Raw genomic sequence first — 19,926 nt, forward strand, 5'->3', positions numbered from 1 at the left:
AGACAGTGGAGACTGTTAGGTTAGCCTGGCTCTAGCACGTGGCCGTGAATCATTCTCCCTTTTAAATACCAAAAAAATCCATTCTAAGATGAATGATAATTTTGGATGTACCTATCCTTGATTTTCAAACAACTGTGAAATGATATCTCATGCCCTGACTGCAAGCAAATTAGCAGGTGGAAAGATACAGCATGCAGTTTTCACCCACAAATCTATAATAAAGTGATGGCAGTAAACATCATTTGTCTCTAGGTTCCTCAGGCACAGACTCTCTGAGAGACGGTGGAATTTTTCTGGCCTAAAATGCAATGCAAAGAAGTTGGCAGTAGGGGGTGGCCTGCCACCAATGCCCTCTGGTAGAAGGTTCAATTCTTTGCCAGGTTAGATCCAGGAGCAGGGTCAGTGCATGGAGACTATTTACTCATTTGGACAAAGCAATCTGCTCCAGTAATAGAAAAACTTGCGAGTCTCTAGACTTTTTCACCTGTCTGAAGGACAGTGGGATTAGATGGGTGTGCTACTTTCGCCTGGAATTCAGGATCCCCGGATAGACAGGAAAGGAGAGAAGCCAAAGGAAATATTCTAGGAGCTTTACTTATTGTTGAGAGCTGACAACTTGATAGAGCTCACCTACCCCAATTCCTCCATCTGAACTTACTGGTGAAACGCTGAGGCCCTGACTGTCTGCCACGCTGGTCACTGCTGTCTGTTTGGCCACACTTGTCATTTCCTCCTGGCTCATCGCTTTTCTTGAGATAGTCTGCAGCTTGCTGCCAATCCATATGCTCGGACACCCTAATGGGGAGCTGCGGCAGGGGGTCAGGCTCATTTTCAGCCTCACTGTCTAAAGCCACACCACTCCGAGGATGCCAAGGAGGTACTGTCAGCTGTCCAGTGGCTGCTTTTGCTGCCATTTCTTTCACTTCCGCTGGATGTAAGAGAAAGCAGCATTTAAAACAGCACTGTGAATGCTGGAAACAGAAGCTTTAGTTCCTTAAAGAGTTCCGTAATGGTTTATAGCTTATATTGTCACAATTATTCCCTTTTTAGAACTGCATCATCCTTAGCTTGGCTTGAAACAGAAAAGAGAAGAGAACTAATAACAGAGTGAGGGACAGGCAGACTTTCAGTTAGTTACAGCCCTTTATGCTGAATTAGACCAAACGGCAACAGAAATTTGTAGACAGACCTTCTCCCTGTAAAGATTTCGTAAGAAAATGACATGTGAAGCCCCTAGCCTGCAGAAACTAATGGAAGGCATTCTATTTGAGTTTCTATAGCCTTTCTAGACCAGACTGAGCTCATATTTTGGGAGTATGTATATATATGTGTGCATGTGTGTTTTCCTCAAAATTTTCTATCCTTTTTCAGTGTCACTTAGCATTACTATCAAAAAACATAGATGCTGTATTCTTTTAAGCTCATAAGATTAAACTGATACAAAAGAATAATACCCACAGGATAGGTGAAAGTGACACTGGAAGCTCTCTACCTTAACAACATTGTAAGAATCTATACCATGTATTTTTTTTACTACGTTTGTTACACAATATACATGTATACACATACACAGAGTGTAGGAAGATTTCCTATATAGTCCAGAGATTTAAAAAAGCACTTCTCTTTTACAGTTTGTAATCAGAAAGGTCTTACTTTTAAAATGGAATGATCTAACAAGAAAAGAATATGAGAAGACAGTAAAGATACTTTAAATTTCATTCTGTCCAACAGAACCCATGGCTTTATACTCACTTTTCCATTTTAAGTGTATCTCTCCATCATCTTTGTTATTTCGTGACTTTGCGTTATAGATTTCAGAAGACACAGATTGCATACTGATCCTGAATTGCATGTATTTGGGGGAAGAGGGCAAGTGAACACAAACACATCAGTTTACTCAGGTTCCTGACACAACCCCAAGTCCATGAGCCCACCCAGAGGCTGTCCCCTATTCTCTGAGCTGTTCTGAGGTTGCACTGACTCCTATGCACCACCAGGGGGCACCAGACCCCCTCCAACACTCAGCCCACAAGGCTGTACTACCTGGTAGAGTCCTGGCCAGGTTTGGATGAGGTGGGTGATCCCTGTGGGTGGCTTGGCACCGTGAGGAGTGCACTACTGAGCTGTGTCGTTTTGCTTTGAGGACTGGACTCTCTAGGCCTTCCCTGGCTAAGAAACAAAAGGACTGGTTTAGATGATCTTGAAATTCAGCTTCACAAACAGAACCCTGGTCCTTGGGCTGTAGCAGAGCAGAGCGTAGGTGATGGTTCAGTAGTTTCCTGCCCTTTTATCAGAATCCTCTGGTAACAGGCCACCCGCACATCAGTGATAGCGCAACAGCTAACACTTACAAAGATGGGCTTAAGGCACCAGGGACTCTGAAGATGATTCAGAGATCTTCATCCTAGTTTCACTGAGTTGTGGACCATGTCCTGCCACTAGTTAGCTGACTTTGGCAAACTTCAGTCTCTCTGCGCCAAGGTTTCCTCATCTGCACAAAAAAGAAGTCTCTTTTTCCTCTAAATATCCCATGATTATATACACTTTATCACCTATTAAACTAATTCTTTGAAAATGTATCATCTAGGGGACTCCCTGGTGATCCAGTGGCTAAGTCTTCACGCTCCCAATGCCGGGGCCCAGGTTTGATCCCTGGTCAGGGAACTAGATCCCACATGCCACAAGTAGGAGATGCCATGTGCTGCAACTTAAGACCTGGCACCGCCAAATAAGATAAAGAAAAAGAAAACGTGTGATTTATGCATACATAAGAATCCTCTTTTATCTAGAATAGCCCAGTCTCCTGCTGTATCAGAGTGCAAAGAGAGGCTGTTGAACTAGAAATGTCATGTCTGATCAGCTTCTTTGAAGAACAATTTGGCAACAGCTATCAAGCATCTTTCGGAGAAGGCAATGGCACCCCACTCCAGTCCTCTTGCCTGGAAAATCCCGTGGATGGAGGAGTCTGGAAGGCTGCAGTCCATGGGGTCGCTGAGGGTCGGACACGACTGAGCAACTTCACTTTCACTTTCACTTTCATGCATTGGAGAAGGAAATGGCAACCCACTCCAGTGTTCTTGCCTGGAGAATCCCAGGGACAGGGGAGCCTGGTGGGCTGCTGTCTATGGGGTCACACAGAGTCGGACATGACTGAAGTGACTTAGCAGCAGCATTAAGCATCTTTAAAATGTTCAAACCCTCTGTAACTCTGCTTCTGGGAGTCTATCAAGGACATAACCCAAAATGCGGAACAAAATTTACTGACACGTCACTATGGCCCTAGTCATAACAGAAAAAAGAAAGACTGAAACAACTTAAAATTCAACACTGGGGGAAAAAAATAATGGGGAAAATTCAATTTTTCCCCATTTCAAACTTACAATTTCAAAGTAAGTTTACAGGATGTTTTTAATAACAAAGGATAAAAACGTTTTAATGTAAAGTAAAAACTCAGGATACAAAATTGCCTTCTTGTTTAGTCACTCAACCATGTCCTACCCTTTGCGACCCCATGGACTGTAGCCCGCCAGGCTCCTCTGTCCATGGGATTCTCCAGGCAAGAATACTGGAGTGGGTTGCCATTCCTTTCTCCAGGGGATCTTCTCCAACCAGGGATCGAACCAGCGTCTCCTGCATTGGCAGGCAGATTATTTACCACTGAGTCACCCAGGAAGCCCACAAAAATGCCTACATGTATATAATTTAAGTGATTTTGAAAGCACACAAAAAGCCTAGGTGGCCTGGCAGCAAAGCCTTCAGCCTCTCCCTTTGGCACTGAGCAGGGCGGCCGCAGCTGCAGCTTCTGCCTCGTCCGCCAGCGGCCCTGTCTGCCGCTGTCAGTGATGTGCGTGCTAAACTCTCTGAGGCCGATTTGGTGGTTCTTCAGTTCATTCCCTTTGTAAAGGTACAATACACTAACCTAAAATGTCTGGGCATGTTCCTCGATTCCCTCTTTGGTACATATTTAACTGAAGTGAAGAGAACAGCAAATTCTTGTCATTATTCTCAGTCACCACTGAGGGCAGGAATACAAAAATTTTTTTCCAGGAAGATGGACTTCAAAGCTGTGGATTAATGCTGCCTTTTAACCACAGAAAAGGAAAACTAAGTTCATATATGACTCTGTCCTGAAAAACATTAATTGCTCCATTAATAATTCTTCCTATGCAAAAGAAAATTTGTTTTTCCTAAGTTCTTAAAAACCCAGCATATGTGTACACTTTCCTTCTACTGAAGGAAAATTGATTTGTGCTGAAATCAATTCATTTCATCAGTCTGGCTAAAAATCAGAGTCCAAAAGGTAACGATGATATTGTTCAACTTCCTCCTTCTGCCCCCCAGAGTCAGTGACGCTTATTTTGAACAACACTGGTTTTCACATAGTTTGGTTTCTGGAGCCCTGGTGTGTGGGATACCTGGCACTTCCTTTTCTCAGGAAAGCAATCTGGACAGTTTCAGGAAGACAGGGTGCTCTGCTCTGGACCACTGAGGAGTTCTGTCTGGCTGACCTGCCAGCAACTTCACCTCTGACGTCTCCTGCGAGTCTCCATTATACTGCTCTTCTCACTCACTCAACGGAGAGAACCTGCCAACATCTCTTTCTGTGTTACTACTCCTCAATGCTCACAATCTTTGTCACCAGCAACATGAAGATCATTAAAGTGGCCTAAGGGTCACATGGGCGTCTAAAGACATGATGACACAAAGAACAATGAAACGTTAACCCACCTGCTGGTATTCTGGTTCCTGTCTCTTTCCAAACTGGCCTTGGCTCCGTGAGTGGGCTGAAACTGTTCACCTCTGCTCTGTTTTCCAGGACCACAAAGAGTTGGCAGCTTAAAAATCGGGAGACATGTTTCAGTGCTTTGATGAAGGAATACCTCTTCCCTTCACTCTCACATTCTATTTTTAAAGTCATTCTCGCTCAGTATGTAGAACTAACCAGACCTCTCAAGACAACTTCAGTTTGCATGTTTCACATCTAATAACTCATCTCTTAGCTGGAGGCCTCTTCAGAGACATGTTGGCCCTCAGGACTTCAGTCCGAACAGGGTGCAAGTGGAAAATGAACAGACAAATTAGACATCAAAAGTCCCCAAACTTTCCCCTATATGATTATTAAGGCAGCAGGTTTTATGGCAGGAGCCCCAGGCCCTGGGTTCTCATCTGAACTTTACTCAGACTAACCTAAGTGAATGTTTTGGTTTCCTCATCCATAATACAGGGACAATAATATCTGCCTAAATCTACTGGGGTGCAAGGGGAGGAGAGGGGTGCTATGAAAATAAAACACAACCAAAAAAAAAAAAAAGGCTACAATACTTCAAAAACAGTAGAAGTAAAATCAATTAAAGCCAATGCCCTTTAGCCAAAAAAAGAGACCTGGGATCTGCTTACTGCAATTTCAACTAACTTAGTTTAATTGCATTTCCTAACCTACAGCAAATAAAAGCAACACATGTGAGATTTGGGGATGGCAGCAAGACACCTAAATGTGAGAAGATGCATAAAAATGATCACTGCCTCTGTGGAGTATGAGTTCCAGAGGCTGCTGAGTGGAGGCAACATTGTGTCACAGTAACAGATGTTCAAAAAATCGTCATGGTCACCAAGGAAAGGCTAGAATAGATTTAGAATATATTTAAATTGGCATTTAGAATAATGGCAAGTCTGTAGTGTTTTCATTCAGTATGATTAAAAATTTAAGAATGGAGAAATTAAAAGAATGAATTTCAAATGTTTGAAAATTTCACTTAGGTGAAAATGCCTTATTCCTTGATTATGCCAGAAAACCAGGGTAGGCTTTTTAAAGAACAATTAAAATATGGTAGAGTTGCTTTACACATAGTCATATGTACTAGTAGATGGTTTCCAACAACGGCTGCCTTCAATTCCTTCCCTCCCTGTCCACACTGCCATTGGAGACCTGGAATCTACTTCCCTCCCCTTGAATCCATGCTGGCTTCCTGTGACCATCAGAAAAGCAGCAAAAGTGATCTTGTCCTAGTTTTTAAGAGACCTGGCAGCTTCAGTTTCACTTGGGAAGCCAGCTGCCAGGCTGCAGAGAAGCTTGGGTGAGACTACTCAGTGAATCAAAAGAAACCAAGTGTGGAAAGAGGCCGCCTGGGGGAGCCAGGTAACTGAGGCCTTCCTGGAACTTCTTGCTCAACTCAGACTCCAGCTGAATGCAGTTGAGGGGGTGGTTCTGGCCAATGCCACAAGGAATGGAAGAATCAGTCAAGTTAGCCCTGTCATACTCAGAGCCCACAGAATTATGAGAAGTAATAAAACATTGTTATTTTATGTTATGCAGCAAAAGGTAATCAACATACAGTATACAAAAAAGTTATTTCTAGTAGTTTTCTCGTAAACTCTAACTTTCACTGTGCCTTCTCTTTGGGTGTGTATGTTAGTTGCTCAGTTGTGTCCGACTCTTTGTGACCCCATGGACTGTAGCCCACCAGGCTCCTCTGTCCATGGGGTTCTCCAGGCAAGAATACTGGAGTGAGTTGCCATTTCCTACTCCAAAATCACCTTCCTTCTCTTTACATAAAAACAAATGCCAAGGCTTTTCCAAATGTTCTGTGTGAGGACTAAAGTCTCACTGGAACGCAGCAAGGAAGTGCCAGAGCGCTAGCCTGGGAGTCAGAAACCCAGCTAGGGCTGGTCAGTAGCACAGCAAGGGGTGGGGTAGTGGGAGTCAGCTGCCCTGTGCAGGCCAAGAGGGTGCACTTTAGGTGGAGGATTTTAAAAGAATAATAAAACTTACTAAAAGTTAGCCTGTTTTTTTTTTTTTACCATGAGCCAGCAACTCTAAATAATTTCAGTAATAAGATCCTCCTTTCAGGGATACTGACCTCTCCCACTCCACCCTGCGCTCAGTCACATCCATGGATCTCAGAAAGTTTAAGTCTCTAAGCTTGAGCTTCACACTCTGGAAAAGGATGGGCTTGATCCAGCTCTAAAATTTTGATTCAACAGGCAGCCAGCTCTGCATGTGTGAACTTGTTAAAATTCATCCATTTATTCATTCCTTCAGTGACCACTTACAGAGTACCTTCTACTGCTAGGCCCCCTTCTATGTGTGGGGACACTTCCTCAGCCTTACTGGACGGATCTGTCCTTAAGAAGCCCAGAGCCTACAAGCCATGTGGTGTGGTCAAAAAAAAAAAAAAAAAGAAGAAACAGCAGCAGCTCACAGAGGAACCACTCTTCAACCCATGGTCATTTCCTTTGACTACCAAGTCCTTCCATTCCCATCGGTGTCTGAGCTGCTCCTAGCAGAGCGTGTGGCTCATTCATCAAATCCCAAGGTCTAATAAACAGCCTCTGAGAGCTCTATGCTTATCAAATGAGTCAATGAATGAATTAATAAGCAATTCAGAATGGGGATTAAATACCTGCCCAAAATACCATATTTGGTGAGTTGAACTATATAAAGTTGTCAATACTTGATTATTTTGACCTACAAAACAGCGATTTCACATAGTTTATGGAATTTTACAGAGGACAGGGCCCGTGAGCTGGGTTCGGGATAGGAGATGAAGAGTATCTACCTTGGAATTCCAACCTAGAGGCCTTGTTTCCCAAAGCAAAGAGGACTCATTAGGAGTTGGCCGTGCTGAGGCCACCCTTGCAGGCGGGTCAGGGTGCGCCGAGGCCGGCTCCAGACCCTGCGTGCTGCCCTGCCCCCACATCTCAGCCTCACCTGGTGGTCCTTCTCCGGCTGATCCCTGGTGATTTCTTCAGTGACTTGGGGGAAAGAAGCTAAAGGTGTCCAGCCACAGTCGCTTCTTTTCTTGGACCTTTTGCCAAAATGTCCTCCTCGAAAGTCTTTCACTGTTCTCGGAGACCTTGCTAGAGTCAGACCACTGCCCCCGGGGTCCAGCTGCTGGTCCCCCGGCCGCTGCACGACAGGAGGAAGGTAGCTGGAAGCCGGGGGGCCGAGGGCGGAAGGTGAGTCGTGGATGCCTGCAAACTCTCTCGAAGAAGCCCACAGAGACCTGCGCTCCGCCTGCTCCTTCTGTATCATCTCGAGCTTTTCTATCTTCTGCTGAACATTCCTCAGCAAATCAGCATTCTGGTGGATTAAGGTCTGCGAAATCTTCAGGTTCAGCACACACTTACTGATGTACTCCTCGGTCATGGAGCGGTTGTTCGCGGCGCCCTTGGCTCCTCGGGCTGGCTCAGGCCAGCTGGGGGAACACAGTGCATCATTCTGCCATTCCCAGTCCTCACAGGAGAGCTCTGTGTCAGCGTCCGAAGAGCTCTCATCTTCATCGCAAGAACAGCACACCTCTCTCTCCATCTTTTCCAGCTCTTCTTCCATGGACTTCAGCTCATCTGTCTGGTTTGGTATGGCCCCCTCAAGAGATGAGCCAGTTCCTGGGCACTCCTCCTCTGGGTCATCTGCTGTGTCCAGGCAGCCTGAGTAGATTTCATTGATTTCGAAGCTGCAGAGGCTTGTCTGATCTGGGCTGGGGTTCCTGGCCTCTTCTGCCACAGAACAGGCAGGAGAAGCAGCGTCTTGACGGTGAGTCTGCTGGGCCACTGGACTTACGTCTGGGACAGGAGGCTCTGGTGTTGCTTTCCCGGTGGGAGAAGAGTGACCCCTTGGGGAATGAAACTGACCACCTGCTGAAAAGAAAAGCAACATGCAGCTGATTAAAGTGACCACAGCAGCTCAGCACCTACGGCTGGTTGCTCAAGTGGCACACAGAAAGAAGTTTCTTATCATCTCACTCACTTTTCAGTTAGAAAAGACTGCCAGATACTCTCACAGAGAATGAGAGGGTATTTCGAACTTTTGACAAGGGTTGAGATAGAAAATTTGGGAAGGGCTTTCCTGGGTGGCTCGGCGGTAAAGAATCTGCCTGCCAATTCAGGAGACACAAGTTTTATCTTTGATTCAGGAAGATCCCACATGCCAAGGAGCAACCAAGCGAGCGTGCCACAACTATTGAGCCGGTGCTCTAGAGCCCAGGAACAGCAACTACTAAAGCCCATGAGTCCTAAAGCCCGAGCTCTGCAACAAGAGAAGCCGCCACAATGAGAAGCCTGCACACCGCAAACTAGAGAGTAGCCTCTACTCATTGCAACTAAAGAAAAACCCCACTGAGCAATGAAGACCCAGCACAGCCAAAAATAATAGGTAAATAAAATTATTTTAAAAACAAGAAAATTTGGGAAGGATCAAACCCAGGAAAAAATGCTTATGCTTAAGTTATAGTATGTTCAAAAATGCCTAACTATCAGGACAAGTGAATTATAGGCCCCTGAATCTTAGGACTAAATTCACACTTTCTTTACACACACAGTGTTTGAATATTCATGTCAGTTCAAGTCATGCTCTTTGTGAGCATCTGATAAAAGGAGCCAAGACACTGCCCAAGAAGCCACTGCACTGTGAGAGAAAGAATACCTTAAAAAATAACGCCAGGATTGACCACCCACCACCCCTGGTTGATGGTGTACAGCTTGCAGAAAATGGGATGGAGAAGTCAAAGTAATGAGACCTTGGAGAGCCATTCTGGAGGCCTCCAGGCCTGCGCAGAGTCAAGAGAAAAGTCACTTGGCTAGAATCCAAATGCCTGAATTCCAACTGGGTAATCAGCCTGGAATCATGAGCAAATCACACCTCTCTGAACCTTAGTTTTCTCATCTGGAATATGAGGGCATCAACCAGATGACTGCAAGGTTCTTTGCAGCTCTGAGTTCAAAGGTTTCCAAGTACACTAAAAAGTAGTAAGGCTTTAAGAAAAAGGTTAGAAGGAAATACCAAAATGTTAACAAATCATTTCTAAAAAATTAAAATCTTAAGTGATCTTTTTCTTCATATTATTTAAATTTTCTATAATGAACTGTAGTGGGAATTTCTAATAATGTACACTCACAGCCTTGAGAAATTTCATAGAAATGGCACCTGGAAAAACAGCATATATCAAGAAACTGTTGATGATGTATCAACAATGATGAAAAACATTTTTCATGTTTTTCTTAGAATAATAGCCTTCTAACAGACCCCAGGGCCAGACCCAGAAGGGAGTATGACTGGGGTCATGAAAGCATGGACCTTGGAACAGCGGGTTGGTGTTAGGTATGAACACCGCCTACACTCTTGCTGACTGTTCCCGAGACCATCCCATGAGGGAACGGCCTGGGGTGAAAACAAGGGGATCTGGACTATGTCAGTGCAGTGTCTTGGGAAAGATAGATCAAGGAAAGTTTTGTACTCTGCAGTCAGGAGTAACAACTGGACTCAGAGTGGACTCTGCACCTCAGTTCAATAGAGGCTGCAGGCCCCCTGACCCACTGCACCAGATTTCGTGTTCCGCTCTCATTCTTATTGCTTGCTCCCGGACCTTTAGGGCAACAATGAACAGATAATAATTTTAAATAAAAATCACCATGTTTACTTATGAAACAATTGAATACATTCCTAAATCATACTAGAAAGAAATACTGCCCAGTTCTGGAAAAGGTATATATGGAGCCCATAAAATTTAACTTAATTTTAAGGATCTTGATTTTGTTTCCTAAGGCAGTCATCGTTCCCAGTATAAGTTACGGGTACAATTTGGAGGAGTCGATTAGTCGCAGCTCTCAAAACACAGTTATGTCAAAACCTTGAGTTAAGGCCATACCTGTTTCCTTCAGCTCTTTTATTTCCAAGTTAGGGGTCTCTTTTGGATGTTCTGAAGTTAGTCCTAGACAGACATTGACATCAGGATGAAATTCGTATCTCTGCACCCTGGGACTCTCAGTTGGCTGAGTTCTCTGGGCTCCAATAAAATCCTGTAACAAGAGAAATACTGTTAAGGATATATATGCAATCATCTGAATGTCACTGGTATTTTAGAAACATATCTAGGTGTCAGATAAACTCCCTGTTACTCCTGTTGGGTAGACTCACTGTAGTTCTCATAAATGAACTCACTGTGATTACCAATACTTTGAAAAGTAGTAACAGAGGCCTCGCTGGTAGCTCAGTGGTAAAGAATCCACCTACCAAGGTAGGAGACACGGATTCAGTCTCTGATCTGGGAAGATCCTACATGCCATGGAGCAATGAAGCCCCTGCACTGCAACTTCTGAGCCTGTACTCTAGAGCCTGGGAGCTGCAACTACCGAAGCCCATACACCGAGAGCCCATGCTCTGCAACAAGAGAGGCCATCACAGTGAGAGCCGGTGCACCACAACTACAGAGTAGCCCCACTCACCACAACTAGAGGAAAAGCCTGTGCAGCAACGAAGACCCAGCACGGCCAAAAATAAAGAAATAAAGTTATTTGTTTTAAAGTAACTAAAGCTGCTATCCACTGAATCACACTATGTGCCTACAGGGTGCCCCTTTTACCAACTGACCCTCTCCAGCCTCCCTCTGCAATTTCCTGCTGCCCTCACCAAATTAGGCAATTAGGCTTTTCTTGGGAACACAGAAAGAGTGTCATGAAAGGATTTCCAAAACTTCCTACAACTCAATCTCTAGCTTCTTCTTGGTCTCTTAACTCCCTAATCTACCCTGAGATAGGTAAGCAAATACAGACCCCTAACAACTTTAGAGCTTACCTTTAAGTCATTCTTCATAATATACCGGATATCTTGAAGGTTCATAGTTCTATCTTTCTGCTTGACCTGGAGGCCTGACTTAACAATATCATAGTAAGGTTTCGGAAGCCTGACATCAGCTTCTAAATAATTTCCCAAGACTATGGTTTCTTTAATGACTGAGCCATCTAAGCCATCCCAAGGTATGTTGTCTGTTAAGGAAAAAGACAGAAGAAGAAACATTAAGAAATCAGATGAAACTGGCTAACTTTTGTCAAGTTGCTCAACCTTTTTAAAATTAATTTCTCTCTGTAGAAAAACTACTGGAAGCTCAATAACAAAGGAGAAACCATCTGACCCAAATAACAGGGAGATCCCTGTCACAGAGACAGGAAGAAGCAGTGTCAGACCGCTGTAGGTGTGGATTTCAGGCCGGCAGACCTGGGGACCACAAGGGAATGTTTCCTGTGTCGGGCTGGCCTGCCCAATGCATTCCTGTCACAGAAGGTGAGGCTCTGCCTCTGAGACGGTAAACACTACTCAATGGGGCTGAGTCTCACTCCGGCAGTGAATGTGGTATGTATACCTTCACCTCAGAGTCCTGTACATTTGGAAGGGCTTCTATTTCTTTTAAGTGACACTGCTTATATGTACAATGGATCCTGGGTGTGTTTGATTTCCATTTACTTCTCAGAGGCCAGTCCTTTCCTCTCGTTTGTAAATTCTTAACACAGAGAACAACTTGTGGTTGCCAATGGGGAGAGGGGAAAGAGGGGGATGGACTGGAAGTTTGGGGTTGGTAAACGCACACTATTACATTTAGAATGGAATGGATAAACAACAAGGTCCCACTGTATAGCACAAGAAACTACATTACTCAATATCCTGTGATAAACCATAATGGGAAAGAATATTAAAAAGAATGCACACGTATGTGTAACTGAGTCACTCTGCAGAGACTGGCACAACGCTGTAAATCAACTATACTTCAACAAAAATTAAAAAAGAAAAAGGAAACAGGTTCTCAAGGGGCACCTCACAGAGACCCCTAAGCACTGACAGCAATATTCAGTTTAAAAACTCTCCTTCGATTAAATGCACTACCACTGACAAGCCAATAGGTGGGCTTTGCTGAATCTTAAAGAACAGGTTAAAAGAGAATGATTTCTGAGGGATCATATCTTGCATCAACACAAAGAGGTTTCCTAAAGTCTTTTTTCCCTGTGTCCTGCATTCTCATAACACTAAGTGACTCTTCAGGGGGAAAAAACCCAACCTAGGAACAGGGACTTCGGTCACTGCTGGTGTGCTCTCTGACCCACCTGTTAAAATCTCCTGTACGATTACAGAAAAGCTGTAGATGTCCGACTTCACAGTGGCTGCCTTCTGTATGATCACCTCCGGGGCGGCCCAGTTGTACAGCTGGGTGGGGAGCGGCACTCGAGTCAGGCCCCTGTGCGCACCCCCATCCTGGCTACAGAAGGAAACGTAAGGTGGGGCTGGCGCCTGAAAGGGCCACCATGATCACCACGCAGCACACGAGGGAAACACTTGCTGATAACCTCCTTGAGCTTCTAGAAACCCAGCTAGACCCTGAAGCAACCCACACCGCCTGCTGTTTCAACTCCTTACTGTTGCTACCTGAGCAGGCCCTGCCCCACCTCAGCTGGCCACTCCCTCCTGCTCACTCACTCCCCAAGTCACAGGGGCCCTCTCGCAGTTTCTCCAATGGGCCAAACACATCACCACTTCAGGTTTTTGCACTGGTGGTTTCTTCTGAGAGCATGCTCTGCCCACAGATCCTAGCATGACTGGGTGCTTCTTATAATTAAAACATGAGCTCGAAAATCACCTCCTCAGAGAGGACTTACGGACCACCTAAAGTAGTCCCAATTTATTGGCTTCAGAGCGTTTATCTGAATTTCTTGTTTACTGATTTATTATTTATCATCTGCTATTATCTGCTCCATGAGGCAGGCCTCTTAACTCTTATATCATCAGAACTCTAAACTTACACCAAGGCCTCAATGCTTACTTTTGAATAAATGAACCTAAGACTTTTTCAAGAACCCCTTCAAGCCTCCCTCAAAGCCTTCTGGGACTCTTCCAACTCTTCACGATTGCTTCTTTTCTGAGCTCTGCCCTCTTGGAAATGAGCCCTTTTAGTTTATCCTCAAAGTTTCACTGATTTGCTTGAATAACTCAACTTTGCAACCAGGCTCCTTGAGAACTAAGTCAGTGTCCTAAATGTCCTCTGGGCCAACAAAAGCCCTCAGGATGAAATCAGCGCGGACTTCTGCCCACAGCTGTCATGAGCATCAAATGAGGTCACATGTGTGGAAACGCTCTGTGAGCCATAAAGCACTAAGCAAGTAAGGAATTAATATGAATGTTGTTGTTTAGTTGCTAAGTCATGTCTGACTCTTTGCGACCCCATAGACTGTAGCCCGTCAGGCTCTTTTGTCCATGGGATTTCCCAGGCAAGAATACTAAAGTGGGTTGCCACTTCCTTCTTCAGGGGATCTTCCCCACCCAGGGATCGAACCTGCATCTCTTGCACTGGCAGGCGCATTCGTTAGCACCGAGCCACCTGGAAAGTCCAGTATGAACGTAAATGGTAAGCATTTGGTAAAGACTTGATGACCACTGGTTGATAATTAAGAATTAAGTGTTTAGAAATTTCCTAGCAGTCCAGTGGTTAGGACTCAGCGATTTCACTGCCAGGCCCAGGGTCAATCCCTGGTCAGGGAACTAGAGATTCCACCGCCAGTGATGCAAGGCAGCCAGAAAAAGAATTAAGTTTCTATTCAAAAAGCAAGTAACTAGAAGTTCTTTTTGCTGACAGGGGAAAGCTTTTAGAGGATGGGATGAGCTTCTCAGACTTTGAACAAACTTCTCTAGGTAATACTTCTCCCAGCAGAACTTTTTTAAGAAATAATTTTATTTACTTTTGCCTGCGCTGGGACTTCATTGCTGTGCGGGCTTTTCTCTAGTTGTGGCGAGCGGGGGCTACTCTCCAGGTGTGGGGGGCGAGCTTCTTATCGTGGTGGTCTCCCTTCTTGCACAGGCTCCAGAGCACAGGCTCAGTAGTTGTGGCACACAGGCTTAGCTGCTCCATGGCATGTGGGATCTTTCTGGACCAGGGATTAAATTCGTGTCTCCTGCATTGGCAGACAGATTCTTTACCACCAAGCCACCAGGGAAGTCTGCTCTCAGCAGAACTTTTGATTGCAGGCAGTAAGTTTAGGAAGCCACAAAGCTATGTTATTTTTAGACTCTGTAGTTGTATTGCTGAATAGGCAGGTGTGGCCTGATGTTGTGTGAACAGCATGGATATACATGCAAAATATTACATTAGTATCATAGGAAAAGCAATGGAGTGTTTTATTGTCAGAGATATATTCTAAGAACCTAGCACACTTGGCTCTTCATATTGTAGGGTGATTGTACAAGGGAGACGCTCACTGACCTCCTCAGGCCTTTTAGGCTACCTAAGGCAAGGGACAAGTCATTTACAATCGGAATTTATGCCCTTTCTCTTTTACTTCCATTCACTTTCCTCTCTTACAATCCCTCTTCCTTCTCTGTTAATGTTAGTGGAATGTAGGAAAGGAGTTTTTTATTAATATTTATTTATTTGGCTGCTTCGGGTATTAATTGCGGCATGCAGGATCTTTAGTTGAGGTATGTGAACTCTTAGTGACAGCATGTGGGATCTACTTTCCGGACCAGGGATCAAACCTGGGCTGCTGCTTTGAAAGCACACGGTCTTAGCCAGTGGACTAGGAAAGTCCCAGGGAATTCTTTTCAGCTTCGGCTTTGACATCAACAAATTTACATTTGGCTATGGCTATATGATACCACTTGCGAGGTCAATTCCAGCTCTAAAGACTCCATTAAGAAGGAGTTGAAGAATAGGAGAAACTGCTGTATCATTTTTACATCAAGAGATGGAATGCTACTCTAGACAATAAATAGCCCTCCAAGTTCCTCCGTCCATGGGATTCTCCAGGTAAGAATACTGGAATGGGTTGTCATGCCATCCTCCAGGGGATCTTCCTTGCCCAGGGAACAAACCAGCGTCTCTTGCGTCTCCTGCACTGGCAGGTGGGTTCTTTACCACTAGAGCCACCTGAAAGCCCCAGGGTTGAGGCTGTGTGTGTGTGTGTTGCTCAGTCATGTCCAACTCTTTCTGATCCTATGGACTGTAGTCCCCCAGGCTCCTTTGTCCATGGAATTTTCCAGGCAAGAATACTGGAGTGGATTGCCATTCCCTTCTCCAGGGGATAGGGGATCTTCCTGACCCAGGGACAGAACCCAGGTCTCCTGCACTGCAGGCAGATTCTTTCCTATCTGAACCACCAGGGAAGCCCAGGGTTGAGGCTGCTGCTGCTGCTGCTGCTAAGTCACTTCAGTCGTGTCCGACTCTGTGCGACCCCATAGACGGCAGCCCACCAGGCTCCCCCGTCCCTTGGGATTCTGCAGGCAAGAACATTGGAATGGGTTGCCATTTTCTTCTCCAATGTATGAAAGTGAAAAGTGAAAGTGAAGTCGCTCAGTCATGTCCAACCCTCAGCAACCCCATGGACTGCAGCTTTCCAGGCTCCTCCGTCCATGGGATTTTCCAGGCAAGAGTACTGGAGTGGGGTGCCATTGCCTCCTCCGAGGGTTAAGGCTGGCCATCTCCAAATCCCCATTTCACTCTTAAGATTCGTATTTCTATTGGAGAGCGCGTCAAAGAAACTGTTATACCTCCATGAGAACAACAGGTGGCGCTGCATCACTGGCAAACATCTTGGATTTTGTCAACCTTGAAAAGTCTATTATCAACGGTAAAAATGTCCAAACCCTTCGGCTCTTGAACACATAGCCAAAGTGGTGAACCTTGTTCTGAATCACTTCAAGGATTCCCTTCAAATGCTTTCTGAGCACTTCCTATGTGGCAGGCCCTGAGCTGGGTGGTAAAGATGAACAAGCCGTAGCATGGGTCCTGCTCACCATTCAGAGGGGCCGACACTTGACTGCTGGGCAGGAAAGCATGCTCGGTGATTCGGGGAAAGGGCTTTGGTATAGGCTTCATAGCGGGGGGGCGGGGGTTGGTGTGGTGGAATTTAAAAGGATAAACAGGAGTGCCAGATACTCCAGGCATGAGGAGCAGCCCTGAGAAATAGCATGGCCTGCCTCAGACGGCCAGGCAGAGTGGTAAGTGATGAGGGCGACGCTGCGGGCGAAGCCCCCACCACGGAAGGCTTCCCACTCTAGAAAGTGCGGGGGCTTAATCTTGTAGGCAGAGGGAGACACTGGGATTAAGAATGGACCAGGTCTGAGACTCAGCAGCTCAACTGGCGAGAGCTATCTGGCCTCCACCGGTTTCCAATGGAAAATGGCTCCAGTCACAGCTAACTGCTCCCCTGTTTCTCTCTCGTCCCATCACCGCCCTGCGCCATGCAAGAGTGAGGAGGATCTTCTTAACCTGTAAATCAGCCAGAACATCATTCTGCTCAAAAAAAAAAAAATCCTTCACAGTATCCTAGTGTTTTAAGAATTAAATTCAAACCCTTTGCCAAGGCCCACAAGGGGAAGCCCAATCTGACCGGCGCTCTCCTCTCCAGACAGAGAGACAAGGGGCACACGAGGCCCAGGGAGCTGATAGTCTTTCCACTTCATTCATTTAAAAAACATGTTGAGGAACTTCCCTGGTGGTCCAGTGGTTAAGACTCCACGCTGCCAACGCAGGGGGTGTGGCTTCAATCCCTGGGCAGGGAACTACGATTCCACAAACAGCACGGAATGGCCATAAATAAATAAATAAACAAAATCGTCTGTAAATAAATAAAATAGAATTTTTAAAATAAAAAGGAATTTCCCTGGTGGTCCACTGGCTAAGACTCCACCCTCCTAATGCAGGGAGCCTGGGCTCCATCCCTGCTCAGAGAACTAGATCCCACCTGCCGCAACTAAAGATCCCACATGTCACGACTAAAAATCCTGTGTGCTGCAACTGAGACCCGGCGCAGCCAAATAAATACATTGTTTTAAAATAAATTTTTAAAAAAAATTTTAAATTAAAAAAATAAAGAACATGCTGAGCTCCCGCTGTGTGGAGGCCTGCTCTAGGTATCTGAGATATGGCAGCAGATAAAACAGAAATCCCTGTCCTCATAGAGCTTTTCTAAGAAGTAAATTATGAGATGTTAGACCTGCCAGGGGCTTCCCAGGTGGCATTAGTGGTAAAGAACTCGCCTGCCAACGCAGGAGACATAAGGGATGAGGGTTTGATCCCTGGATCGGAAAGATCCCCTGGAGGAGGGCATGGCAACCCACTCCAGCATTCTTGCCTGGAAAATCCCACAGACAGAGGAGCCTGGCAGGCAACAGTCCATGGGGTTGCAAAGAGTCAGACATAACTGAAGTGACTTAGCAGGTATGCACGTAAGACCTGCCAGAGACTCAGAAATAAAACCTCGGTGATGGTGGTGGGTGAGGACCAGGCTCAGCGGAGGTGAGCAGGTCTCAGCCAGGGGTCTAACCATGGCTCAGGCCTCACAGCTGCACCCGAGCAGCCCTGGGCCCAGGGCTCAGAGCTGTGGAGGACAGTAAGGAAGCACAGGGTAGATCCTCTGCCCCCCAGAACTGAGGGGCAGGAGATGAGGGCCAGCCCTCCACTCTCGGGAGGACTCTGACTTCTGCCAAATGGGAAATGAAACCCATGCCCGGAACCTCGAGTAAGGATGACGTTTTCATCACTACTTCCCTCCCTGCACTGAGCCCCACCTACTCAGGTCAGGATCGTAAGGCTCACCAGCACCCACCACCTTCTCACATCTTCCAGGATGCACAGCTGTGGTGCATTTCCCAGCCTGCCTGCAGGGAAGAGGTAACTGGGTGCTGGGCCCTGTAAAGTGGGAAGTAATGATACACCCACTTCCGGTAGTCCCTAAACCCCGCCACGCGTCCCTCCAGGCTTGCTCTTTCTCACTGAGCAGCAATGCAGAGGACACAGTGGGAGGCTGAGGCCTGGGGGGCAGTGGAGCCCTGGAAGGGAGGAACACAGAGCACGGTGAATGCCACCCCTTCCCAACACACACACACTGCACGGCAAGGTGAGTGAGAAATACTTGGGCTGTGTGAAGCCACAGAAAATTTTGAAAACTTACAGTCTGGCTAACTTGTGCTCACGCTTGTCAAATGTTTATTATAATGAACAGAAGTAACTGTCCAAAGTCCCTCTAACCTGGGCTGACAGGAGAAGACACTGGAAAACCTCTTCCTCCATTGATAAGGCAGTTCAGCCCCCCAATGAGGGATCCTGCCCAGATCAGATTCTCTCTCTACAGCAAAGCACCCACCCCGGGGAGACCCTGTTTGGAAGTCATGATCGAGGTGCACCCACCTTTCCATCATGTACTCCAGGTTGGTCAGCCTCGCTTCCCCTGTGGAGACAATGTGGATGGCGTAGGAGCTGAGGGAGCGGTGGATAAAGCCCCGGGAATGCAGGTATCTCAGGGCGTCGGAGATCTGGAGCAGCAGGTGCACGATCACCTCCATGTGCAACACGGGGAACTGGGCCCGCTGCAAGCAAGAACAAAGGATGCTGCAGAAGGCTTCGTAGTTTCCAGTCTTTGGTACTGACCTTCATGACAGCCACCTGGTGTCATGACAGACACCTGCTGTCATGGTGGGGAACCTAAGACTCAATGAGGTTAAGTGACCGGCCTGAGGTCCCACTGACTCAGGCCCCCTGACTCCAAACCTGGGTTCCTCTCCCTTAGCCAAGCTGCTTGATACTACGAAAAAAATGAGGATAAAAGTCCTCAAACCTGGTCCGCACCTCCAGCGTGGGCCCCACCGCCACTGGCAATGCCAAGCCTGTGCTCCGGGAGAACTTGACACATAAAGGACAATCCAGCCCCTACCGCGGTCAGAGGACCTAGAAAGTTCACTCCAGGACAGAAATCCCCTCATACTAAGATACCCAGTCACAACTGTTCTCTTCTCTCCCCAGAAGTGACATTGTAAGTCAATGCCCTCCCCCGAGAAGAGGAAAGGGAACTCTAACACTGAGAGGCGAAACCCGGGCAGGAGGAAGGGTGAGCCGTTTCAGGGAAGGGCCCTTCCTGCAGGCTCTCTTCTCGCTCCAGCCCAGGGTCTTCAAAACAAAGCCATGGAGAAAGAAAAACCACTCTGTCAGGACCTTTTGGAAGTCACATTTCAGGCCAAAGCAAGCTCCCAAGGAGTCTGTGTGCCCCATACCCTCCACTAGGAAAGCTGAAAAGTAGGAAGGGACAGACAAGGCCTTGCATATCAAGGTCCCAGAGGGGAGCGGTCCCCAACCTTTCCGGCACCAGGGACCAGTTTTGTGGAAGACAATTTTTCCA

At 46.3% G+C, this 19,926-nt stretch overlaps 1 protein-coding gene across 13 annotated transcripts in view; it reads right to left on the reverse strand.

Annotated features, from left to right (window-relative positions):
• The window catches only part of TEX14 (testis expressed 14, intercellular bridge forming factor), a 150,603-nt gene that overhangs the window by 28,403 nt on the left and 102,274 nt on the right, over positions 1–19,926 (reverse strand). For 9 of the 13 annotated variants that reach the window (XR_011561905.1, XM_070772545.1, XM_070772547.1 and 6 more), the window contains 9 exons: positions 18,942–19,120; positions 12,871–13,022; positions 11,570–11,760; positions 10,644–10,794; positions 7,709–8,637; positions 4,729–4,835; positions 2,044–2,169; positions 1,753–1,841; positions 659–928 (listed from right to left, as the gene is read on the reverse strand). Coding sequence is in view for 12 of the 13 variants with exons in the window: in XM_070772545.1 (XP_070628646.1) it covers positions 659–928; positions 1,753–1,841; positions 2,044–2,169; positions 4,729–4,835; positions 7,709–8,637; positions 10,644–10,794; positions 11,570–11,760; positions 12,871–13,022; positions 18,942–19,120 (2,194 nt within the window). In the remaining variant the exon portion in view is untranslated. The remainder of the gene's footprint in view (positions 1–658; positions 929–1,752; positions 1,842–2,043; positions 2,170–4,728; positions 4,836–7,708; positions 8,638–10,643; positions 10,795–11,569; positions 11,761–12,870; positions 13,023–18,941; positions 19,121–19,926) is intronic. The other 4 variants (XM_070772543.1, XM_070772549.1, XM_070772551.1 and 1 more) reach the window with 4 other exon arrangements.

This window comes from Bos indicus, chromosome 19 (genome assembly GCF_029378745.1).
Source record: "Bos indicus isolate NIAB-ARS_2022 breed Sahiwal x Tharparkar chromosome 19, NIAB-ARS_B.indTharparkar_mat_pri_1.0, whole genome shotgun sequence".
In the NCBI taxonomy this organism is placed as follows: Eukaryota; Metazoa; Chordata; class Mammalia; order Artiodactyla; family Bovidae; genus Bos; species Bos indicus.